This window comes from Ambystoma mexicanum, chromosome 10 (genome assembly GCF_040938575.1).
Source record: "Ambystoma mexicanum isolate Mex_15411 chromosome 10, UKY_AmexF1_1, whole genome shotgun sequence".
Taxonomy (NCBI): Eukaryota; Metazoa; Chordata; class Amphibia; order Caudata; family Ambystomatidae; genus Ambystoma; species Ambystoma mexicanum.
Window position 1 is genome coordinate 1,121,795,226 of NC_090932.1, and position 26,404 is coordinate 1,121,821,629.

The following is a 26,404-nucleotide window of genomic DNA, read 5'->3' on the forward strand; positions in this document are numbered from 1 at the left end:
CCTTCTGCAATCTTTAGTCCTAACATCTCTGCTGTCTGAGTGATAAGCCCCGAAGTTAATTGGGTCTCATCCACTGGTCTAACCTGTTCCAGAACCTCCTTAGCAATTTTAGGGACACCTTAACAGATCGCCAAAGTCATATCCATGAAGATGCCCGTAGCACCGGGATATAGCATACAAGGACCCCCACATCGCAAACCACCCTTCCAATGCAAGGATATGTTCAGAGTGATATGAGGAACAGAGGTCTGGATGGTATTGGCCACCATTTGACCTCTTCGCAAGGAAGTCGGACATCTTCGAGGAGCTCAAGGACAATTCCCTACAAAATGATCACTGTCCCCAAAATACAAGCAAAGATTTTCCCTGTGCCTTTTCTCCTTCTCCTCCTTGGTTAAAGGTGGTCTAAACTGTCACTCCCACCCTGAAACATTAACTTACTTAGAAACTAATTCAACCCTGGCCGTTCACTCCGTACCCAAGACCTCCCTCAGAGAAACCTCTCGTCCACTCTAAATGTCTTTCAGACAATCTAGCATCCAGCTTCAACACTAATGTAATCAACTCTTCACAAGAAGCTGGTCTTTCCACTATTGATGTTAAAGCATTTTTCAACTCCTCACGCAATCCCCTATAGAACAAAGATGATCTCTTTTCTTTGGGCCACCCACTCTCCAGCACAAGAGCTCTAAACTGGGTAATATACACCAACAATTCTGGACATCCCTGCTTCAATTCTAAAAGTTCACTGTCCACACTTTGGGTCAGGGTTCTTCGGTCGAACATCTTACTAAATTCCGCATTAAACTGTTCCCAATTCTCTAATTCACTGACTCCACTACCCACTAAGGGCACATACCAAGATGCTGCCTCTCCAGACAGGTAAGAAATCAAAAAAGCCACTTTCAAGGTCTCACTTGGAAATGACTCCGGTCTACACAAAAAATGCAACTCACATTGAATTAAAAAGGACTTCAATTCTCGTTGATCACCGGCAAAATGCCCCTGAGGAGCCAAAGGCAAAGTCACTAAAGATATGGCTAATGAGCCACCCATCCATTTCCCTGCTACAACCTCTCCTCAGGACCCAGCCACCTCCTTCTCGTCTGACCTGAAAACTCAACTCCTTGACCTTGGCATGTAACTCTGATGTCTCTCTCCTAGACTGCTTCAGCTCCTCTCTCATTTCTTCTAACATTTTACCCAAAGCTCCCAGTGAGATGTCAGAACCCGACTCCATATCTGCTCAGGCAGGTATTACACGTGGGCCTTTCATTCTCTAAGGTTCCGAATGATGTCTTCCTGTTATCTACTATTATCTGAGACAAGCTTAGTTAGGGATAGTCAGGTTAGGAACCTTGTAGAAATTATTTTAAGAGGAACCAAGACTTTAAAGTTTAGTCAAAGAATCTTCTTCATCTCATCAATTTGCATTCTGGCAATAAGTGCAGGTGTGACAGGTAAGGGAGGGGCACATGGGACTTACTAAAGATGAAGTATACTCAATGGAAAGGGAATAACTTAATTGTTATTTGTCGTCCAAATACAGATCGCAGAGATCAGATCCAGCCAGAGAAGCATCTACCATTTATTATTGTATCCACTACCCCTTTCCCTTACCTGGGGTTCCTCACACAAGTGTATTTAAATAGAGGTTGGGCTGGAAGCACCTGGAGAGGGTCGTGGGATCAGCAGCTCCTGTGGAGAAGGCAAACCAGAGCCTGACAGCATCTAGATGCACGAGAGGCTTGGAACATCATGCGTGGCATGCATACCCAACAGGAGTAAATAGAACAGGCCGTCTGTGTAAAAGATGGCCGCCACAGACAGCACAAGCCTGAAAGGGCTTTGTGCAAATACATGTGAGGAGTCTTACATGACTATGCATGGCTCCCATGTGGTACTCGCGAGATAGGGGAACTGGCAAGGCTTTCCCCTAGACCTGATGCAGATGAACAAACAGCCAGGGAGGCTGAAGAGAAGAAATATATGGTAAGACTTTATATAGGGAGCTACAGACTAATGAAAATATGACCAGTGCTTTTCGAAGAGTCCTTTGACTCTATGACATCCCTCTGTTTCAATTTATCTCAGATTGACAATAGCGAGCTGGAATAAAAGCAGAGCCATTCTCCTAGGAAACAAGTGAGAACACTGTTGGGTTAATGAATTGTAGAACCCATATAGTTGTTATAAAATATGACTGTAATGGTAATGGTATATGACAGGGTAAGAAATATTATTAAGGACTCTTATGTATGTTTTGCCTGTTCCTTCTGTAGGTACTAACAAAGGGGAATGTAGACAAAATAAAGACCGGACAATAGGAAGCACACGATCAAACGCGAGACCACTGACTCTAGGGATCTAACCGGAAATTTGAAGAGCGGATTTTTTCTGCTAAGCCAAATAGGGACACTAGAGAAAACAAGCCCTGATTTGAAAAAGGTCTCAAAGGGGACCGAAACATGTATCATCTGAAAGGGCACTTTGTGAAATGAAATATCTATATATTAAACCACTTTTTGGAAAATTGGGCGCAGTCTCATCCTGGGTTTTTCTCCATTACCTACTCTTACACGTGGTCCTCTCTTGGCTAAACCACAAACCCAGTGAGACGCGACCTATTGCAACCTTTGGAGCCAAGTGAAACTAAATAGTACTGGAAGAAACATGTCGCCATGTTAGACCAGACCCACATAGCCAAGAATTTGTGAAACACTATTAAGGACTTGTATGTATGTTTTGCCTGTTCCTTCTGTAGGTACTAACAAAGGGGAATGTAAACAAAATAAAGACCTTGAGGCCCGCAGCCAGGACGAGACGATGATCTGCATTGAAAAAGGAATGTGAAATTCTTTATTGGTCCTGAAGGAAGCAGGAATAAGCAATTCTAACCCATTGAAACCAGTTGACTGTTTATTTTGGGGATGTCTGAGTAATTTGCAGACACTCTGTTATATTGCTTTTTAAAATTCTTCTGTTTGAGCAGATGAGAAGGAAGCATTAAATGTGATTAAAAAAAAACTACTCTACTCGGTGCTCACAAATCTGACTTCTCTTCCTATGGGTTCTCCAGATTGTTTAACCTTGTATAGTGTAACCCTAGCACTTATGTGAATATAAATGGCTAAATCTGAGGTAGGGTCAGTTCCCTCTTTCTGTCCACTCACCCTAGATAAGAAGCTCACCAGTGCACCCTAGGGCCTGTTTACATATAGAGAGACAGTTAGTGTTGGTTGGAGGGAACTGTCAGTTGTATGATGTGCATTACAAACCCCGTGATAAAGCCTAAAAAAATTCTCAATATCAACAAATGCAATATTTATTTACCTGACTCCCAATAGGTATATAACTGCAAATGCTCTCATGGCGGATTTCCTGTTGCGTCCTCCAGGAAGGCTTGTGATGTATATTTGGCAACTGAAGACATATGGACGACCCTATTACCTTCATTTTTTTATACTGTGATAAGTTAAACTGCAAAAAAGAAGCTTTGGTTAGGTGACTGGACATATTCTCAGAGATCTTCCTTGTTTTTTTCTGATATTATCCCCATAACTCTCGATTGCCTATGTGAGTCTTGTTCCCTCAGAGCCTCCACTTTATTCTTAAACTGGCAGACCATCTCAGCAGTGCACTCCTGTTATTTCATAAAGGCTATCGGGGCATCCACAACATTGTTGGAGGATCCTTTCAAGGGACATAACCTCCCTTCAAAGCTTTTTCTAGGTATTCCTCTTCAGCGATTTTGAATGTCATCTCCAGATGCCTCAATGGTGTCTGACAACTTATGAAGTTTCTCTAAGGAGTTCAGCATATGGCTTTCATGTTAGCTCAATTACACTCAAGATGCTAATGAGAAACACCCATCTTGAACTGAAATGATGGGGGCAACATTGTTGGGGTTTAATTCAGCATTCAGTCTTTCTTGCCTTTAGGTACAGATGCAAAGAGGCAAGTTGCTTCTTCAAGGCATCTCCTTTGCTTCTGGATTCATCGCCACATCTGTACTCACCGAGTGAGACACTTGCTTCTATTCAGAGTGACGATCCCCAGCAACAATGCACTGTGGTACCTCCTTTGTTACACTGCTGTTTTTGTCCTACACACTAACACTTCTCACAGGTAGTGGGCTACCTCTAAGCTTCATTCTTGCTTGTAAGGAGGTTACCTGCACTAAAGCCAGTGTCAGCAACATCGGTCCTCTGTAGGGCTTGGATATGGGGGAGGTGTACAATGTACTTTGAGCCAGTTCATCAGGGGATGTTCTAATGAAATGAAAGAGTGTCTCCAGCCCTCTCTTCACTATTGCACATAAGATCATGTCTTTGGAGACTCATTCTGCACTCAGGTCACAAGGACGAGCCATGAAAGTGGAGTCCATGCCAGAGCCCTAGGTTACTGCACCCGTCTTCGCTCAGGATGTCTCCACCCACCCTACGGAATCGGGAGTTGGTGTTCACTGAAAGTCCCCCAGAAAGAACAGTCCAACAACTACTGAAGATTTTACGTTCTCTCCTCCACGGTTTGCACTCTGAAGATCCAGTTACCCAGGTAAGAACATGTGGACTCCACTCTGTCACAAGTGGGCACTGGTCAGCAACATAACCTTAGTAAAGTCTGTGGGAATATGCTGAGACCAAAATTAAAGAAGCGCTCAATACTGAACTTCTCTCTTGGCCAACACAGATTTGTGAAATTGCTGGTGTGGTAGCTATATCAAGAAGTACAGCTACTGGAGATCATCAAGCACAACCCTCCCTTCTGCTTTATAGAAGTAAAAATGTGAGCCTGTGCTACTTGAACTTTTTCTGAATGAAAGAAAATAAATATTGAAATGGGAAGCGCCATTGGTGTTCTTAAGACCAATATAATGATTATTTTCTAGCTGAATGAACCTTGAATAAAAAATACAAGGTTGGTTGATTGGTGGCACTGGTTTGGTGGCCTTAATTTCCAGTAATTTCTGAATCTTATTTATCAATTCCATAAAATTGGAAGGCAAAGGGAATGGATGAAGGTGGAGAAGGGAATAGAGGGGAGAGATGTTAGATGATAAACATGGCACACTACAGAGACAGTCAGGAAATACTCTGGGAAGTTTTTTCCCATTCTTTGGAGAAGGAGAAAGCCATCATACTACCAGTGTATCATAGCCCTCAACTTTGGTTAGACAGAAATGTGGGCATGAGGCTTAAGTCACGGATAGACTAATATGAGCAAGAGGAAAATGCTCTTTATTGGATTGGAAGGTTTTTGGAAATCGTAACCACATACTTGGCCATCTGGATATCATTCTTAACCCTGGTCACCTTTGTCAGTGGATTTATCAAATAAATCATCCTCATCAAATGGAAGGTCTAAAACATTAAGTATTTTTGTGCTACAAAAACATGCCTGTATTTTCCCTTTCCCACTGCAGTTATAATTCGGGGATTACATTTAAAATGGATTCCCATGGAATCTACTGGTTTTATGCAGGTGCTAAATGCACATGGATTTCACAAATCCATTAGTTTGATGCCTACACGTACATTTCATCCGGAATAACATTAGGAGGACTGGCTGGAGCACTAGGAGCCTGCCACTCCCACTCTGCCTGCCAAAACATGGTTTAAATATCCCAAAACTGTAAAATAAGTATAAACACTGACATGGGCCTTTTATGCCTCATTTTTACACTTATTTCACTGCTCCATGGGTTTACAAAATGAGCCCCAAAATATTACAAGGGAAAAGGCTGAATGAGGGCAGCTGTGTGCTGTCGCTAGCAAATCTCTTGTCTGTCCAGGAACAGAGAAGGGCTGGTGGATAGAACAGAGGCCTTTGAAGTGGAATTTCTACATGCAGGCATGTCTGCTACCTCCCTCGTGCTACAAACATATTTCTATTGATCTCTGCTACGGGGAGTGCTCAGATCCGATGCCCTTTTGGGGACAATCCGTCATTACAGTTTTGCTGGTGTGGTAAAAGTGCTGGTAAAACTGCCGGTAATTCCGTTCCCAGCACTTTTACTGCACAACCAAAACACAGGTCTGCTGGTGGGGGCACTGCTTTACCTCCAGCCAAGTGCTGGAGGTAAATCTTGCCCTCACATGCCACAAAATGCAGGAACTACCGGCACTGGTAATTATGGTGCCGGTAATTCCAGCAATCCCCTCCATGGAGTCCTACTCCATGGAATGGGGATTTACCACCATTTTCACCACTTCGAATATGCCAGTAATTCCGGCATTCGAAGTGGCAGAAACGGTATTACCATTTTGGTGGCATCTCACTGGATTTACCACCAAAACTGTAATGACCCCCAATAGTCCTACACTATAAAAACAAAGTACAAGAGGACTGTCATTGTATTTGTGATCAAACCTATCAGTGCACAATCTTACTTGTCCTTTAGTACATTTAATGAACAATATTCACTTGCTCTAATCCCAATTTACCCTCCCATCCATTGATATATTTGGTGGATACCTAGTGCTGTGAAATTGGGAAGACCACGCCACACCCCCGACCAGTGCATGGTAATTTGGATAAATCAAAAGCTCCATCACTAGACAGACCTGGGATGGAATAGTCCCACACCACACTTCAATTCTATCCAGTGCTGTATTGCGGATAGCGTAGGATTGTGTCATTAGGCAGAGCTGTGCACTAACTTGCATCAACTGTGCTGTCACGTTATGGAAATTATAGAATTGCATCAATAGACGGGCATAGAACCCCTGTACCATCTTTGGGCTCCATTGCATTAGACCTCTGAGGGAAGCCCGATGCTGGGTTCTCTGCTGAGCTAGGTCCTCACCTGGCATTTTCTCTCTAGCTCCTGGCTGTACTGCTTCTCAGCCTCCAGACGACTGTCCTGCCGCTCGATCAGGGCTGCTGCCTCACAGATCTCAGCCTCAAGGGTGGACATCTCAGTAAGGTATTCCTGGATCTTCAGAGACTGCAGAGGAAGCATATACACAGGGGGAAGTTACCTGGCAGAACAACTGGTCCTTTGACACACCATTGCTAAGTAAATTCAGAGAACTTAGACTATGTATGCCAGTGTGGCACCTCAAATATTCCAGCCACAATTAAGTTTCAACAGGTGGCAGTGCCTGTGGTAGGGTATGATGTCTGATACTCCACAGCCATCACATCTTCTTAAGATATTCTCAGTACTTTACTGCAGTAAATAAACTAGTGAGGACTATATAAGATGAGGTGAGGGATTGGTAGAGAGAAGAACAAGAACATGAGCAAAGGGGCTTCTTTAAGGCAAAGAGGTGTCAATCTAAATAAATCAGCCGAGTTCCTTGGATGCAATGCCGTGCTGTGTGGCTAAAATGAAAAGGAAGCATAAGTGTAACCCAGATTTTGTCAGGTCTGGCTCTGTGATGAGTGTGGGTGTGTGTGGGAGTCTGTTTTTGGATGATGGAATCTGTTAATTTTAAGAAGTTTTATTTCTGCCTTAACTACAATGTCCAGAGTGAAAGTAACCCAATCCAACATGGAGGAGAGGGGCACAGAGCTGATTGGTCCAGCTAGTCACGTGGTAGACTTGGCAACATTCTAAACTGCTTTTCATCATCCAGTCTGAGCCAGGAAGGTCATGTATTTTTTATTCTCCTATTTAGAGGTTATTTAGTTTAGTTTAAAAACATTCTCCAGACTTCTTTCCCTGAAGAGAGAACTTAAGAAGCATCAACGTAAGACAAGACAACCAGTTGCACCCGGTGGGAGAGTTTTGTTTTTTAAAAGACTTGTGGAGAAATCTTCAATTTGAAATCTGTGTCTGAAAAGAAGATTAGGAAAACTAGTTTTGTGATTAGTTTAGGTAATTAGCCAGGTATAAGCTCCATTAGAAGATTTCAAACAGTCCTGAACCACTCATCAGAATTCAATGCAGTGATTTAAAACTTTACTTAGTGTCAAGTCCTCTCAGATAAACAAATGATTTAATGAGTGCTAGTTTAGTAGTTTGGAATGTTATACAGTTGTTATGAGTTGTAGGAGTTCTTCCTCAGAATCGCTTGTGTGTAGGAGAATACTTTATTGTTAGTTCAGGCGGAGCGGAGTTGGTGCTTGTGTGGAATGTCGAGTTTGAAGCTTGATCGTTTATAATTAGTTTCCTTTTGAAATGCCGAGTGTGTGCGCATAAATCATTTGTCAAGTTAGGGTAAGGTTGGCTTTCACAGGCACCGAAATATATGTTTTTTGAAAGCCGCAAGTATCCGTTACGCGCGTGTGCACAATAGGACTGCATTTGTGTAACGCATGCGCGGTTGAAACTTGTCTTTTAAGGTCAGGCAGCGTAAGAGGGTTTACGCGCGTGCACGTATTGGGCCTGCTTTGGTTAAGAGCATGCGCAGTTGGATATTGTCATTTTAGGTCAGTGTGGCGTTGCCCCGTGAGGGGATACGCACGCGGCGGCGTGACGTTGCACGTCGCGGCGTGCGCCTTAAATAAACGGGGCGTTCCCGGCCGCGTCAGAGCGACCGGGGAGCCCGAACCGCACAGACGTGTCCGTGTGGAGTCTGTGGGTGGAGGGGCTCGCGGGCACGCAGTGGGGGCACCCAGAGACCCCCAACAGTGGCGACGAGTGTCGGATGCCCGGGCCCGGCGGTGAGCGCGATCCCGGACAATTTTTTCTACATTAATGGGAAACATCCGTGGGTGTTTCGCATCACGCTGAGGCCGCGGACCACACGCGGCTGGCGGCCATTTTGCGCACGAGGTGGAGGATCTTCCGTTAGCTCCGGTTTGGAGTAGGAAGGCCATCCAAGCCTAATTTTTGGATTTCCTGACTGCGGGCAGCACAACCCGCAGGCCCATGCCAGAATTTTGATATTTTGGCCATTTTTCAGGCGATGACGTCGAGTTGTAGCTGGAAGATGGACTGAGGTGGCTGGGCCTTCTCAGCCCATTCCTTTTCAAAGCTCAATTTTTGGGAACTTTTATACACAAATCCTCTTCAGGACCCTCTTCAACCCCTTCATCATCATCACGTGGGGGATGACGCTCCCGCTTCTGCGGCCCACGTGGACACAAGGCACCTCGAGGTACTCTCCTTTAACCCTTTCATCATCACGTGGGTGGTGGCAGTGTGGGGAGAAGGGCAAGTTGCGGCCCTCAGGATTAGTACGAGGGTGCCTGTGCGCTTGCGCCTATGAGTGATCCCCGTGCCCTTGGGGGTGCGACGGCCTCGGAAGATTCGCAGGACGAAGACTCAACAGATCAGATCCAGCAGCAAACCCCACAGCCGCGCCCGGTTGCTGCCGTTCCCCCTCCGATTCAACCACCACCCCTGGCCATGGCCCAAGCCAGGGCGCAAGCGGCCCTACAGCCTATTCCGGAATTTGATGCTACGGGCCCCCCATCCAGCCTGGGGCCCCGATGGAGGAGATGGATCGGACGGCTGGACATGTACTTTCGAGCCACCCAGGTCGCGGATGATGACAGCAGGGTGGCCACGATGTTGTACTCCGCAGGAGCGACCGTGCAGGAGATCTTTGAATCGTTAACTCCAGCGGGTAACTCCTATGATCAAGCCAAAGCCGCCCTCCTCGCGCATTTCGTCCCCCTTGCCAACGTGGATTTCGAAAGGTTCGTCATGCTGTCGGCCAAACAGAAGGAGGATGAGACGCTTGACACCTTCTATGGCCGCCTGCGCCGCCTGTCACAAGGGTGTGCGTGGGGGGATGCGGAGGACATGATAAGGACCATGCTGATTCAGGCATGCTCATCTGGCAAGCTGAGGCGACAAGTTCTAAGAGAGCCCGGACTCACTCTGCCCAGAATCCTGGAGCTCGGGAGGTGCCATGAGGTGGCGGAGGCTCGTGCCAACAAGATGGAGGCCGGATCCCGTGCGGCGAGACCGGAGGAGGTGTGCGCTGTCTGGCGGGGCGGCAGAGGGGTGCGAAAACCCGGTGTACCTCCCAGAGACAGAGCAGGGAAGCCGGTGGAGTCGTGCCAGAAGTGCGGCTATGACCTCCCCCACTCATCGGAGTGCATGGCGAAAGGAAAGATCTGTGGACGCTGTGGGGTGCCTGACCACTTCTCGAGGGTGTGCAGGGCGACCCTGCCTGTACTTATTCCGAGAGGACAACCTCGTCTATGGGCCCCGCGGCAATACCGCCCGCCGAATGTAGCTCAGGTGGAACAAGCGGAACCCGAGGAGGCGCTGGCGGAAGAAGTGGAGGAGGAGGATGAGGAGAATATCTTCTTCGTCTCCAGCATGGAGGTCCTCAAGGGGAGGAGCAGAAGACAGCCGAGATGTGTCGTAGAGGTGAACTGCTCGCCGGTCCCGGTGTTAGTCGACACCGGGGCCTCTGTCAACGTAATGGCGAGAGGACATTATGCTGCGCTCAACCCACCCCCGAGGCTGGCGACGCCAGGAGCCCGCATCTTCGCATTTGGTGGGCGTGAGCCCCTACCACTTGATGGGGCGTTTGTCGCCAAGGTGGAACATGACGGGTCGAAAATCAGGGCCCGATTCTATGTGACTCCGGTGAGCAGCAACACCCTGCTCAGCTGTGCGGCAGCGGAGGCCCTTGGCATAGTCAGCTTTGCCTATTCAGTATACTTGGAGGACATCAATGACCTGCTGGACAAGTATGCTGACATCTTCAAAGGGATTGGGAGAATGAACGGTGACCCCGTGAGGCTCCACATTGACGAGTCGGTGCAGCCCGTAGCCCTGAAGCACAGGCGGATCCCATTTCATCTAAGGGACCAGGTGGACAGGGAACTCGATAACCTGGTGAACTTGGACGTAATTGAAAAGGTGGAGGGCCCCACACCATGGGTATCCCCCATCGTAGTGGCGAGGAAACCTAAACAACCGGACTCGGTCCGAATCTGTGTGGACATGCGGTTGCCCAATAAGGCCATCAGGAGAGAACGACACCTGACCCCGACGATGGATGACATCATCGCAGAAGTGCAAGGGGCCCGGTTCTTCTCGAAGTTGGACTTACGAGCTGGGTATCACCAGGTTGTTCTACACCCAGAGTCCCGTTACATCACAACTTTTACCACCCACAAGGGGCTCTATAGATACAAGCGGCTGAGCTTCGGAGTGTCGTCTGCGGCCGAGGTGTTTCAGAACCTAATCCGTGGCGCTCTCGCAGACCTGGAGGGCGTCCTGAACATTAGCGACGACATTCTGGTCTTTGCTAGGACTGAACCTGACCATCTGAAACGCCTAGCCAAGACCCTTGAAAGGCTGCAGTCGCTGGGGCTCACCCTCCACAAGGACAAGTGTGAGTTCCTCCGCCCGACCATTGAGTTCTTTGGTTTCATCTTCAAGGAGGGCGGGGTATCCCCTGACCCCAAGAAGGTCCAAGACATCAAGGCGGCACGCCCCCCTGAGTCAGCGTCAGAGGTGCGGAGCTTCCTGGGTATGGTGACGTACTGTGGGCGTTTCATCAAGAATCTCGCCTCGAGGTCGGAACCTCTGAGGGCCCTGACGAAAAAGGATACCATCTGGCAGTGGGGCCCGTTAGAACAGTCGGCATTCGAGGACATCAAGGGTGCCCTGACAGCAGAGGACACAGTGGCTTTCTTTGACCCCTCCCTGGAGTCGGAGATTATTGTGGACGCCAGCCCGTTTGGCCTCGGGGCAGTCCTCACCCAGGTGGGCAAAGATGGGGGAATGAGGCCCGTGGCATACGCGAGCAAGGCCCTCTCCGAGACCGAACAGAGGTACTCACAGATTGAACGGGAGGCCCTGGCGGTTCTGTGGGGCTGTCGGCATTTTCGGCTCTACGTGCTGGGGAGACCCGTGACAGTGGTAACAGACCATAAACCACTGATTCCGATTATGGCCGGATCCTCTTCCAAACCACCCGCCAGGATCGAGCGATGGTTGCTGGCCCTCCTGGAATATGGCGTCACCCTGATCTACCGGCCGGGGGCCAACAATGCGGCTGACTACCTGTCCAGGCATCCGGTGGGCAGGGGCGGACCCGCACAAGAGTCGTGTGCGGAGGAGGCTGATGATCACGTCAGCATGGTGGTCGAGAGCGCCACCCCCAATGCAATGCCGCTACCCGAGCTGGAGAGTGCTGCGGCCAACGATGAATGCTTCCGCATCCTGAGGAGATCGATGCAGTCGGGGTCCTGGAAGGCCGTGCTGGAGTTGGTGGCAGGGCGCACTCAAGAGGCCAAAGTGACCCTCGAGCAACTCTGGAAGGTGAGGGACGAGCTGTCCTTCACAGAGTCGGGCCTGCTGCTGCGGGGCGATCGCCTGGTGGTGCCGGGCTCCAAGGTCCACGAAGTCATCAACCTGGCACACCAGGGACACCAAGGGGCCGCCAAAACGAAGGCGAGACTGAGGCTGAAGGTGTGGTTCCCCGAGTTGGAAAGAAAAGTGGACGACTTTGTGGCGGCCTGTGTATGGTGCCAGGCGGCCTCCCCAGTACAGCGGGAGCCGGAAATTGAAGTAATGCCACGGGGGACCCGCCCGTGGGAGGTAGTACATGCGGACTTCGGATCCACGGCCGTAGGTACTCACTTCCTAGCCATCGTCGATGAGTACTCGCGATACCCGGAGGTGGAGTTCGTCGAGTCGGTGGCGTTTGAGCACGTGGTCGGCGCCGTGGAAAAGATCTTTGCCACCCATGGGTTTCCCGTGACCCTGTGCTCGGACAATGGATCCCCATTCCAGAGCGCGAGGTTCTCGGAGTTTCTCGAGAGCTGCGGAGTGGCCCACCGGAAGGTGTCCCCGCTGTGGCCCCGCGCCAACGGGGATGCCGAGAGGCTGATGAGGACATTAAACAAAACGTTCCGGATAGCCCAGGGACAGGGCCAGCCTCTCCAGCGGGCGCTATACCAGTTTCTAAGAGTATACCGTACCACCCCACACGCCTCGACTGGGGTAGCCCCGGCTGAAGCCCTATTTCGAAGGTGCCCCCGAGGTCTCCTCCCGGAGGTGCAGGAAAAGATACCCGGGGTAGTAGATGACCAACGGGTGGAAGCGGAGCGACAGGCGAGGACACTTCAAGAAAACACACGGCGGGGTCTTCGTCCGCAGCGGCTGGAACCGGGCGACGAAGTGCTGATCAGGAATCGGCATCCCCAGGGAAAACTCTCGCTCCCATATGAACCCGAGCCGCTGGACGTAGTGGCAGTGAAAGGATCAATGGTAACGGCCTCGGACGGGAAGTCGGCCGTCACTCGAAATGTGAGTTTTTTCAAGAAACTGGGGGACTCTCGAACTGTACTCCCGCCTGACCCGGATGAGACTGTCCTCCCGGATGAAGATACCCCCCGGGGGGAACTCGTGGGGTCACCAGAACGAGGCACTGGAGCAGCAGGGAGTCCGGCGGCTGAGGTAGGTGGGAGGTACCCCCAGAGGGCTGGGCGAGGGAGACCTGCCTACCTCGGAGACTATGTGCTGGGGCCAATTGACTGTGTTCCGTAGTGAAGGGGACCTGGGAGGCTGATAATAAAAGGGGGCATGGGCTTTGAAGTTCGCAAGTGACTTTGTGTGCGGTGCTATGGTTTGACGTGTCTGTTTGTTGTTGTTCCTCCCGGAAAAAGGAGGAGTGTGGCGTTGCCCCGTGAGGGGATACGCACGCGGCGGCGTGACGTTGCACGTCGCCGCGTGCGCCTTAAATAAACGGGGCGTTCCCGGCCGCGTCAGAGCGACCGGGGAGCCCGAACCGCACAGACGTGTCCGTGTGGAGTCTGTGGGTGGAGGGGCTCGCGGGCACGCAGTGGGGGCACCCAGAGACCCCCAACAGTCAGGCAGCATTTGAGTCTATATGCGCGTCTGTTTAACTTAAGTATAACGCAGTGTTACTGCAAGTACAATAACACGCGTTAGCTTCAGTGTAATGATTTGGGGCACTGGTGAAGCAGCTGTTCTTTTTAGCTCATAAGTAGTAGGTAGGTTTTAGTGTTTGTATTTCTACTGCTATAGGTAGTTTTTTCCTAGGAAATTCACATTTAAGCACTTGATTCAAAAAAGATAATTAAGCACAATATAATAAAGCGAATATTTCTTAAAGAAGCATTATTAATAACTAAGAAATTTCAACTTAATTTCACATTGAATTAAAGAACTTTAAGGCAAGTCTTCAAGTAATCCAATAAAGTAACATCTCAACTCTTGTGACAAGAGGAACTCTTAAAAAGAACTCCAGTCCATTCATTACATATTTAAAGGAGGAAAACTCAATACAAAGACTTTTTGACTATGCAAAGAGATTTTTAAGGAAACAAGAAATCTCTCATCTGAAGATTACTGATCCTCTCAGCAAGTTGCAGAGGATACACAGGTAGAGAGAATTACTGTAGGGATTAATAGGGAGATATAAAACATTTATTTAGAGAGTAATCTATGTTCATTTGTTTCCCTGAAGATTGATGCTTGACTGAAGAAAGTGATCTGTGCCGTTTGTTTTTTTCTCCACTTCCTCCTTCCCTTAATAGGGCTGGAACTTCGGTTGTTAGTCAGTTCAGTTGTTGCTCACACCTTCTTGGGAGACTGTGCGACTCAGCAGCTTCCACGGACAGAAGATTACAGGACTGGACAGCTTTAATGTAGAAAGAATGTGGGAGACATTCCAAAGGCTAACTTGAAAGTAAGACTCAACGAAATGGCGGGAGCAGCTTTGCCAGGAAATAGCTGGAACAAGTTTACTTGGGTGTATTAAAGATTCATTATGCTATGTTGTTGGTAGAGCTGTATTTTTTATTGGGCCTCATTTTGGGTCTGGCGGTAACTGCGCCGGTGCTACCGGTGGGTTGCCGCCAGACCCGTAAATATTTACTGGCGCCTGACTTCCCGGTGCCGCCAGGAGATTATAACCCCGGCAGCCCGGAAAGTCAGGCACTGGTAAAATGTAAGTCCCCATTCTCGTAGAGTACCATAGGACTCTATGGGAATGGGGACACAAAAGCATCGGCGCCTTGCTAACGGTGCCAGTGCTTCCGTGACTGGTCTGCCTACTGTGGCCGCTGTGCTCAGCATGGGCAGACCTGTCGGGCACGGCGGTTCTGGCAGGCCGACCTGTAATATGCCGGTCCGGAAACAACGGTGCTGGTAAACTTACCGGCACCCTTGGTTCCGGACCGGCAGGGTCATAATGAGGTCCACTGTGCCTCATTATGACTCCGGCAGTAGCCATGCTCGTAAATACTGGCACGGCTGCCGCCGGAGTCATGAATTTACCGGCCCCCGGCAATGGGGACTTACCATGGCATTCCAGCCCCGGCGGTCCCGGTAAATCTCCATTGCCGGGTGCTGGTAATAATGACTCCCCATTCCAACTTGAGTCCTATTGGACTCAATGGGAATGTGGAGGCCGGATGCACTGGCACCATTCATGAATGGTGCCGGTACATCCGACATGGTCTGCTCGCGGGTGCCGGAGCAGAAGTCGTAGTTTGTTACCGGACCGGTAAGCTTATAATGAGGCCCATTGTCTTTATATAAATATGATACATTTATGAATATGATACATTTGATAACAAATGTTTTTCAGTTTATCAATATGCATGAAATAGTGGTTTGAACCCATTCTAGTAAAGGATTCCTAGTGGTAGCTCCCAGAAAGTGAAATTCTGGGGGGTTTGAGTGATCTGCCAACCTTCATGGAGGTTCTGGGGAGAATCTGGGAGAGCGTGGACGTATAGGCTCCTATGAGGCTAGGGTTTTATTGACTTGTTTTTCTAATTCCAGAAATATTTCTGCCTTTTATAAGACTATGTTCTGTGTATGGCACTCAGGCTCCGTAACCACCCCCTGCTTCACCCTCAGTATAGGTCTCAAGCTACATGACTCTTGCCGCCCCCATGAGCTCCGGGGACCTTTAAATTATGTCTTCTCCTAATCTACGACAAGGTGTACCTATCTGTTGTGACTTCATCCAGATCCCTGTGGTGGGCAGCAGGGGTGGTTAAGCGGGGGAGCTGGGGAGGGCATTGTGCGCTCCCACCGGTATTGTACGAAAAGACTGTATCTAAACGGTTGCATGAAGAAAAAGTTCTAAAAATGCTACCACCAAAGGTTTGAACACCGAAAGTTTGAACCTTTGGTGGTAGCACTGCAGGAAAGTAAAAAAAAAAAAAAAAACTGTGTGGTATAGTGAGCGGGGTGTTGCGGGGGAAACTCCTGTTGCCCCCGTAAAAGAAAAAACAAAAAAGAAAAGGACCATGCGGCAAAATTAGCCACGGTCAGATCACGTAGATCCCTCCCACCACCCCAGAGCAGTGAGAGAAGCGTGGAGAAGTCTGTTAGGTGTTCAGAGCGGTAGACAGTCATGCATCCTATCCCGGCATCTCCAGCTCAAGGGCTGGGTCAGACTGGTGCTCCACTCAATGTCAGAGGATTTCACAGTGGGAAGCTGCCAACTGAAATATTGGTTACCCAAACATTTTGGCAGTCTGCATCTGCCAGTTGCCATTTAACACACATTTTAGATCTGTATTAAATATTCATAATCACCCAAACCCTTCCTATGCATGTAACTGAGCATAAAGCATCTGTAAGGCCGGTGACTGTCTTCCATTCTCCTGAGAGGTGGAGGTCCATCTATATCAAGCATGCAGAGAAACTGGCTGAGTATTCATTTACCTAGAAAAATTGTTAAGCGCCTGCAAGACATATTCAGGCAGGTGTTAAAAATCCAAAGATTCCTTTAGAGTCCACCTGTTTCTAGCACCAGCTCAAAGCAGGTAGATACTATAGGAATCCACAGTACATGCTTTCTGCCATGAATTAATGCAGGTAGAATTTACATGTTCTGACAAAACAGACTGTAAAAGCATGGTGTAAAAGTTATTTTGCCTGCTTTTAAGCTTTACTTTTAGCTCTGTTTTGGAAATGTGCATAATTGCATGGAGGGAACCTGCCAGCACGCAAGTGCTGACACAGGCAGTCCCCAAAATGCATTTACCACTTTTTGTAAAATGACCTTTGTCATGGAAATCAGAAGCAGGGACTTGAATCTCGGGTCACGTTAGTTTGGTATATTGCCAATAGCGGCACTGTAGGGTGAGGACAGGACCATACTGCGCACAATCCCCAAGCAATCCCAAAACTCTATTACCAGCCCTTTTATCAGCAACTTGGAACGGATTTCAGTACTCCCAATTAGCACAATGGTCTTCTATGTGGAGACAGGCAAGTCTAGCCTCTCAAGGTCACTTACCCAGTCTTCAGGAGATATTCAGCACAGATGTGCACCCCTAATACTAGACTAGACACTGTCTATCCTCATTTATTTGGAGCTGCTTCTGTTTGTTATATTTTGGCAGGTTAAGCATATTTCAAAAATAACTTGCTAAGACAGCAGAGTACAAAACATGCAGTGCCAAGGTAAGTCTTCAATCCTGACTGTTATCAAGCTCATTGTTAACATGGAGTCTTTTTCGAAGAAACATTAACCCGTAGTTCTGGATATAAAGGCCTGGTTTTCCCCAATTCAGTAAACGTCTTCCACTTACATTTAAATACACTTACTAGTACATTTCTCATCAACATTCTTTGAGACATTTATTTGCATATTTAAAATTACATTTCCTTTCAACACTCTTTTTTTACATGCGCAGAATCTTAATTAATGTGGAAGGGTTGCTTCAGATTTAAAAACATGAAATGGTATGGACCATCAAGATCCAGACCCCATGCTTTGTCATGTTCTGCTTCATTATACACGCTGAACCAAACCACGCATCTGGAGTAGATTGCAATTCTCACATTACTGTGTCTTATCTATCATGGGTCTGGAGGCTTACGACCAGGATCGTATAGCCGGGTTTTGGCAACAGTTTCACCTATCTGGGCATCGTTGGCAGTCTTTCATTGAGGTTGCGAGGACCATCAACCCATTCTGGGTGCTGGACGAAGCATGGTGGTATATGGGAGCTAAACGTTTGTACTAGAGTTTTCTCAAGGTGGGCCATAGCAGGTTGTAGCTGGCGAAAAAGAATTGCCCTCATGGTACTAGAGGACTGCCAACCTGCTCCTACTCTAGCACGGCTGAGAAGGGGTAGTATTGCTCATCCTACCTGTCCCACTATGGCTACAGTATGGCACTGCCATTCTCTCATCATTAAACAACACCCTCTATTTAAAAATCCAGTGAAAGGATGGAGAGGTGTTACCGCTGTTCTGCTATTCAGTATGATGCTGTCTCTTTGTCTGAAGATGCCTGAAATGATAGTTTGATCCGGTCTTCTGGGGGTTCTGGCAATAGGCTTTTGCCAGGTATTGGGACTCTTCTATGCCAGCATCTTGTCCTCTCCTGTATGACACTGAGAATGGACAGAGTCGCATCTGGTTATGAAAGGGGCAGAACTGGAGTACTAAGATCATGAAGAGTACAAACGCAAATTGTCTCTAGATCGAGGGATGAACCACATTCATGAGCTAACAGCTGCAGTCAGCTGGTAATCTGAACTTGGGGGTTTACAACTTAAAAAGTACACACATTAGCCTAAAGTTCTTGTTACCTGTCCATCTGTCGGTATTGATGGATGCTTCTGGTGGTAATTCCCTGATTGCTGTGGTTTCTGGGGGAATGAGTAGGAGCTTCTTTGCACCTGCTTAGTTCAGGTTACCTTTGCAAGCATCATTTTGCTTCAGATGCACTTAAGCGTATGTTAATGATGGATAGTGTGATGGAGCTAGCACGGTTGGCATTGTAAAATTATACAGCCATTTCAGTATTCTTTCAGATGCCCAATTTGTCTGATTGGGCAAGTGAATGTGGGGGGAGGGGAGGCCGCGGGGTGGGGGGTTGGGGGATGTGTTGCCAAATGTGATTTACATCAGACAAAAATGTATCTTGTGGTTTATGCAGCTGTCTGCATGGTGCAGTATCAGGTCCTTTTCCGGAAATGGGGGTGTGATATCACATCTGTGCACTTGAGGAAATACAACTTTGAAAGTAGAAAGAAGAAAGGGGGGTGATGATTTTTACCTCCACCCTTTGACTGGAGAAAGTGGAGGACTTTTTGGAGCAGACCCATAATCAGGTAAAAAGTGAAAACAAAAGGTTTACAAAATACTGCCTGTTATTATTGCTATAGTCTTGCTCATAGCAATGCCCAAAAGGTCTGTTTCAACCAGATAAGGGTATACGCATCTCCCAAAGAGTTTTGTGCACAGTGTGTAAAAAGCACACCATTTCTTTTGTTACAAAGAGACCTGTTTAGGGAAGATTTTAATGTGTAAAAAGTGTTAGAACACCCATTGTGTGGAGTCTGAAGTCTGCTCAGTGTGCGCTGTTTCTTTCTTCCCATAAAGATGTACTACAATGATGACAAGCATCCAATAGGATAACATTTGGGTGGAGCAAATGTGCCTGTGAGCATCACAAGGTTGCACCTTTGGACCTGATTTGTAAAGCCTAAAAATCGAGTAAATGTGCAGATGCCCAAAGCATCTCTGAGATGCCCATGAGCAAATCTTTCTGAAATATCGTTTGCACACGAGCATCTCCAAAATGAGATATCTACAGAAGTTTTATACTTTGTGATTCAAGTATAAGTCAGCGGGTTCAACTCTGAGAGGCTCACCAGCATCTCCTTATTTCCTCCATTGCTAATCTTTGATCATTAGGCCTTTTGAATCTGAAGGTCTTGACAATGTACAGTATACACTCCAGCTAAACTCCAAAGGAGAACGCTATTTTCAAAAGGCTCTGTGAAAGAGGAGGTTGAAATGGACCTCACTACACCCCTACCAAAATGTTTAGTTCTCTCCACACCAAAGAATACATTATAGAATTATATATGCTCTTAAACTGTGAGTCAAGGATGAGTGATTGCTCCCTTCTTTTTCAATGCATACTTAAATGGTTTAGTAGATGCTTTCGTTCGAGTAGCAATGGATGTTCCTCAAATGAGTCGTCAGTTAATTTCCTGCTTAGCCTATGCCGATGATATTGTTCTGGTTGGTAGAACAGCAAAAGCGTTGCAGAAATTGCTGGTTGGGTATGTCACATTCATGTCAAACCACAAGATGAAGGTGAATGTTAACAAATCTCAAACCATGATTTTAAGAAGACGATTAAAACTTCCTGCAAATTCTATATTGGGTTAGAAGTGCTTCATCAATGTGAATCTTTTAATTACTTAGGTATTTGGTTCAGCAAAATTAGATGAAGGCAGAAGCATGCCCAGAACCTGGCAATCTACTTGCCCCAAACCAACGCTGGGATAAATATATTTTACAGATAAACACTGCATTAATGCTGTTGTTCCAGCTTTGGAAATAAATGAAGCTAAGTCATGCAGATTAGCAGGACATGGTTCAGGAGTATGGCTACCAGCTCAAAAGTATGTATTTCAAGGGTAGAACAAGATCTTGTTTAGATCCTTCTTGGGATTGAGTAAATGTACTGCTACTGAACTTTTGCATTTGGAATTAAATATAATACCGATCGATGTGCTCTTGGAAGCTGCTCCAGGTCTAAGGAGTGAGCTAAAATGACTCTTGCCTTAATGACATATCAATGATGGAGGAAGTAAATGAGGTTACATGGTTAGGTTATGTTAGGATGTAAATTGTCTCTGTGGGTCTAACAAACATATTTAATAATAGATATGCAATAGTAAAACAATTATAAAAATGACCTGAGACAACGGATGCTAATGAAATATGAACAAAGATTGTCAAAGGCAATACAAGGGATGATAACTGTTAGATCATACTACATGCATGTCTCACCTCTAGCTCTGAAAGATACTTATTGTATCTAATGTTAAGACTAGGAAACACTGTGTCAGGTCTGGGTCAGATTATAAGATTATCTTTAAATTATACATTTTTTGGTGTGCAGTTAAAATGTCGAATCAATAATTTCGAATGCATTCATTTCGAAAAAAAAATGTCGAAAAGAAATGTCGAATATTCATTTTTTTATTTTATATGTTTTTTGGGGTTTGGCTAGTAAAAAAAGGGTTATAAAAAAAACAGGGAGTTGGGAGGGAACCGCACCATTAAAAATAATAAAAAAATTGACATTATTGATTCGAAATTAATGCATTCGAAATTATTGAATTCGAAAATATCACTATAAACCCATTTTTTTCTGTTTGGGTAATTTAAAGAAACATTGCTTTTGGGTAGGAAACATTCTGTAGTTCATCAACTGAGAGCTGATCGGTGGAAAGGCGCTCATCAAGGTTTCACAGGCATTCTAAACTGTGTTCTATTGTCCCTATTCAAAAAGGAAGGTCCTGTGTTAGTAAGCTCCAGTTTAGGCCCAAACCAGATACTCTCAGGAAGAAGTTACCAGAAAACACCTTCAGAAAGCTCTGCACTACATGGGACAGGAAAACCAGTTACTTTAGTGGGAGCGCAGCGTTTCTTTGGGCAAACCCAAGTAAACCCGTTGGAGAATACGTTTTTAAATGAAACTGTACATTTATTGAAAAGTTGTTGCAAAATGATTAGGTATTCATTTAGGTATTTAGATATTTTTAAGATACTCTCTTCTAGTCAAAAGAAGGGCACTCTTCTGTTCCATATCACTTGCAGGAAGGAATTAGATGTCAAGTCAAAAAGCAATTGCCTGTGCCCCACTTTAGAGAATCATAAAAATAATTCTCTCCCCTCCCCCAAACTTGGGAAGGACTTGTGTTTTTGGAGGGGTGTCGGTCCCTGGTCACCTGAACTGAAAAAACGTTTTCACTACATCTACCAGAATCCTTTGAGTCCAATCAGTAACACCTGTTAAAGAAACACAGCCTCCCTGATGATTATTTGAGATAAGAAAGTGCTTGGAGGAGAACAACTACAGACAACAGAACTGCAGCTGATGGGATCTAATCCTGTTAATACTGAGCAACTGAATTGCGGCAGAAGGGATCTAACCCTGTTAATACTTGTTCATCTTTGGGATTTGCAGCAGATGGGATTTAACCCTGGTGAATACTTGTCCATTTTGGGATTTAACCCAGATATATATTTTTGCAACAGGTTTAATTGACCAGGACCTGGAGTGCGTGCCTCGCCTTCCTTCATTTTTTAACTTAATGCTATGGGAGTCCCGGGCTCCAGAGGCAGCGGCACCGGGGTTGCTGTTCCCCACTTTAGAGAATCATAAAGATGCTTTTCTCCCCTCCCCCAAGCTTGGGAAGGACTTGTGCTTTTGGAGGGGTGTCGGTCCCTGGTCACCTGAACTGAAAAAAACGTTTTCACTACATCTACCAGAATCCTTTGAGTCTAATCAGTAACACCTGTTAAAGAAACACAGCCTCCCTGATGATTATTTGATATAAGAAAGCGCTTGGAAGAGAACAACTACAGACAACAGAACTGCAGCTGGTGGGATCTAACCCTGTTAATACTGAGCAACTGAATTGCAGCAGAAGGGATCTAACCCTGTTAATACTTGTTCATCTTTGGGATTTGCAGCAGATGGGACTTAACATGGTGAATAATTGTCCATTTTGGGATTTAACCCAGATATATATTGTTTGCAACAGGTTTAATTGACCAGGACCTGGAGTGCGCACCTCGCCCTCCTTAATTTTGTCACTTGTTTGCAGAGATAAAGTTGTTAATTTAAATTACCAATGAGAGTGAGAGTTAAAATTTGATACACTGCAAAGTGAATTCAGCACAGACCGTAATCAGAGTCTACCTCTCCCTGAACATTACCTTGCCAGTGAGCAGGCAGGCACACTGGTCGCCGAGATCAACACTAACGAGACTTGACCTGCGCAGTGAGCCGCCTGACCAGGAATAGCGTTCACTTTTGAAAAAAACGCTGTAGGTTGCCTGCAGGAGAGTAGCATATAGTTAATGGCACATGCGTACGCGGATTAGGAAATGTTTGTTTTGTTCCGAAGCAGTAAAGGAGTTCCCTTCGAAACGAGTAATTGCATTTGCCGGTTGATACTTCTGGATGTTAAGGATCTGCTCAGAAAATCTTGGTTTTAACGCAATAGGGAAAGACATATAAGCTTGTTAAGAACTTCAGCTTCAAAAGAACAATTTCTTAAGAAAAGAAGAACAAGTTACTTCTTACCTTGTAACGTTCTTTCGACGGGATGTTCCTCCGACGTATTCCTCATCTTAGATATATATCCTTCCAGCTCTGCTGGCCTCGGAAAATTTTTTCTCTAGAGGGCGCTGCGCGTCGATGTCCCTCGACAGCCGCCGTATCGACGCTCGACGTCATCCTGCCCATAAAGGCCGCGCGCAGCGTCCGTTGCTCAGTTCCGTTTTGAAGCCCACAGTATTACTGTCTGGACTAGACTAATCACCCTGAAGGAGCGTAAGCTGCAACAACAAGGGAAGTAGAACTGCGGGGATGGATGGGAGGGTCGATGAGGAATACGTCGGAGGAACATCCCGTCGAAAGAACGTTACAAGGTAAGAAGTAACTTGTTCTTCGAAGGGATTGTGTCCTCCGACGTATTCCTCATCTTAGATAGGCTCCCATAGCAGTATTCTATATTCGGAGGAGGGAGTACTGACTTCACGCTGTCTTCTATTGATGAATAGAATGTAGTACAGCCCTTCCAAACCTAGTCTCTTGACTAGAGGAGGAATCCAGATTGTAAAAACGTGAAAAGGTATGGACAGACGACCATGTAGCGGCCGCACAGATGTCTTTAACCGGCACGCCTCTTTTGAGGGCCGATGAAGCTGCAATACCTCTGGTCGAATGAGCCCTAAGGTTTTGAGGGGGCTCTTTCCCTGCCAGTTTATAACATTCCAGAATGGCTAGAATGATCCATCTGGAAATGGTCTGTTTAGTTATTGGTAACCCCAGCTTGTGACCTGCGTAACCTACAAACAGCTGGTCTGCCTGTCTTATCCTGGCTAGTCTACTAATGTAAAAACTTAAAGCCCTCCTAGGGTCTAGTCTGTGTAACCTCTCTTCCTCTTTCCCCGGGTGAGGAGGAGGATAGAAAGATGGCAGGGTAATCTTCTGAGAGATATGGAATTCAGAAACTACCTTTGGGAGGAAATTAGGCTTCACTTGCAGGACAACCTTGTCTTTGTGAAAGATTGTATGAGGGGGTTTACAAGAAAGAGCTTGTAATTCGCTCACCCTTCTAGCAGATGTAAGTGCTATTAATAAAACAGTCTTAAGGGTAAGGAATCTTAACGAACAAGAATGGAGAGGTTCGAAAGGTGTACCCATCAGGAAAGTTAGTACTAAGTTTAAATCCCATAGGGGAACTTGGAATGGTCTTGGGGGATAAACATTGGTTAACCCCTTTAGAAACTGTATTACCAAGGGTAATTTGAAATAGGATGGTTCCTCCGCAGTCCGCTTAAAGATAGATAGCGCTGCGAGATAGCCCTTAATGGTGCCAACTTGAAGGCCTGAATTTGCCAAATATAGTAAGAAGGACAAAACCATTGGTGTACCACATGAAAATGGGTCGATATTCTGTTCTCTACACCAGCTGCAAAATCTGTTCCAACGGCAGCGGTATAAAGACTTTGTTGCTGGCCTCCTTGCCGAAAGCAACACCTCCATAACATCATCAGGGAGGTCCCAATCCTTGTACCTCAGCCGTTCAGAAGCCAAGCGTGAAGGTTGAGGGTTTTGATGTCCGGATGGAGAACCTGACCTCCCTTCTGAGAGAGAAGGTTCTCTCTGAGCGGAAGTCGAATTGGAGGGCAGATGGACAAGTCTAGAAGGTCCGGGTACCACGTTCTCCTGGCCCAATCCGGGGCAATTAGGATCATGGTTCGCCGGAATCTTCTCAACCTCCTGATCATTTGAGGAATGACAGGGACCGGTGGGAACGCGTACAGAAGCGGAAACTCCCAGTCCACTATGAACGCGTCTCCCAGAGCTCCTCTCGGAGGAAATTCCCTTGAGCAGAACAGGTCGCATTTCCTGTTTAGGCTGGTGGCGAACAGATCTACCTGAGGGGTTCCCCAAAGGGCGAAGATCTCTTGAAGGACTTCCTGAGCTAGCTCCCACTCGTGGGAGACTGTGTTCTGCCTGCTCAGAGCGTCCGCTGTCAAGTTCTTCTCTCTGGCTAGGTGAACTGCCGATAGAGAGATTCCTTCTTCGATTGCCCAAAACCAGAGCTGCATCGCCTCTCTGCACAGGGGTAGTGATCCTACGCCTCCTCTTTTGTTGAGGTAGTGCATGGCCACCGTGTTGTCCGTCATTATCAGGACGTTTTTCCCTTGTACAACTGGCAGGAAAGCCTTCAACGCAAGTCTGATGGCTCTCAGCTCTAACAGGTTGATGTGTAGTCTGGACTCCGATGGAGACCAACGACCGCTGATGGTCAAGTCGTTGGCGTGGGCTCCCCACCCCGTGAGTGAGGCATCCGTGACTACTGTTATCTCCGGCCAGGGTTGCCAAAACTGTTCTCCTTTCAGAATGTTCTCCTGACAGGCCCACCACTGAAGGTCTCGAGCCACCCTGCCGGGAACCTGAAGAAGATCTGTCATTCTCCCTGAGAATTGTGACCACTGAGTCCTCAGTGCCCACTGGAGGGATCTCATTCTCAGGCGAGCCTCTGGCACAAGGAAAATGCAGGATGCCATGAGGCCCAGCAACCTCAAAAAGTCGAAGGCTGGGAGACGTTGGGCATGTTGGAACTTGGTAACCATCTGTAGAATATCTTGAGCCCTCACCTCTGGTGGCGAGGCTTTTCCCAGGGAAGTATCCAGGATCGCTCCTATGAACTGGAGTCTCTGCGATGGTATCATTTGAGACTTCTTTAAATTGAGGGAGAAGCCCAGTTTGTGAAGGGAGTAGCACACGTGATTTAGCTGGATCTGAGCTTGCTCCGGAGAAACAGCCCTGATCAGCCAATCGTCCAGGTAGGGGTAGACGTGAATCCCTTCCCTCCTTAGACTTGCAGCCACTACCGACATTAACTTGGTGAAGACCCTCGGGGCGGAGGTCAGCCCAAATGGCAGTACTCGAAATTGATAGTGAGAGTTGCCAATTGCGAACCTCAGGTATTTCCTGTGTTTGAGATGGATAGGCACATGGAAATAAGCGTCCTGAAGGCCCAGAGATACCAACCAGTCCTGAAACTGAAGGGCCTGGAGGATCTGAGAAAGAGTGACCATCTTGAATTTGTCTTTCCTGAGGAATTTGTTCAATTCTCGCAAGTCCAAGATGGGTCTCAGTCCTCCGTCTTTCTTCGGAATGAGAAAGTAAGGGGAATACCAGCCCTTGTTCCTCTCCGCTACAGGTACCGGTTCTATGGCACCTTTCTCTAGCAGGTCTGAAATTTCCTGCAAGAGGAGCGGATCTGGAGCTTTCTGAGAGCTGATCCCCGGTGGATGACTCTGAGGTGTACGTAGGAAAGGCAGGCAGTAACCTTGGCTGACTGTTTCTAATGCCCAAGCATCTGACGTGATAGCCTGCCATACCGTCAGATGTTGAGTCAACCTGCCTCCTACAGGTGACCTGTGAGGGGAGTCCTCAGAGTGGTTTTGGGGCGGCTGATGCAGATG

At 47.0% G+C, this 26,404-nt stretch overlaps 1 protein-coding gene across 3 annotated transcripts in view; it reads right to left on the minus strand.

The window, feature by feature from the left end:
* The window catches only part of LOC138493293 (coiled-coil domain-containing protein 150-like), a 361,270-nt gene that overhangs the window by 112,653 nt on the left and 222,213 nt on the right, over positions 1 to 26,404 (minus strand). For all 3 annotated transcript variants that reach the window (XM_069620392.1, XM_069620391.1, XM_069620393.1), the window contains exon 9: positions 6,809 to 6,949. In XM_069620392.1, the coding sequence (XP_069476493.1) occupies positions 6,809 to 6,949 (141 nt within the window). The remainder of the gene's footprint in view (positions 1 to 6,808; positions 6,950 to 26,404) is intronic.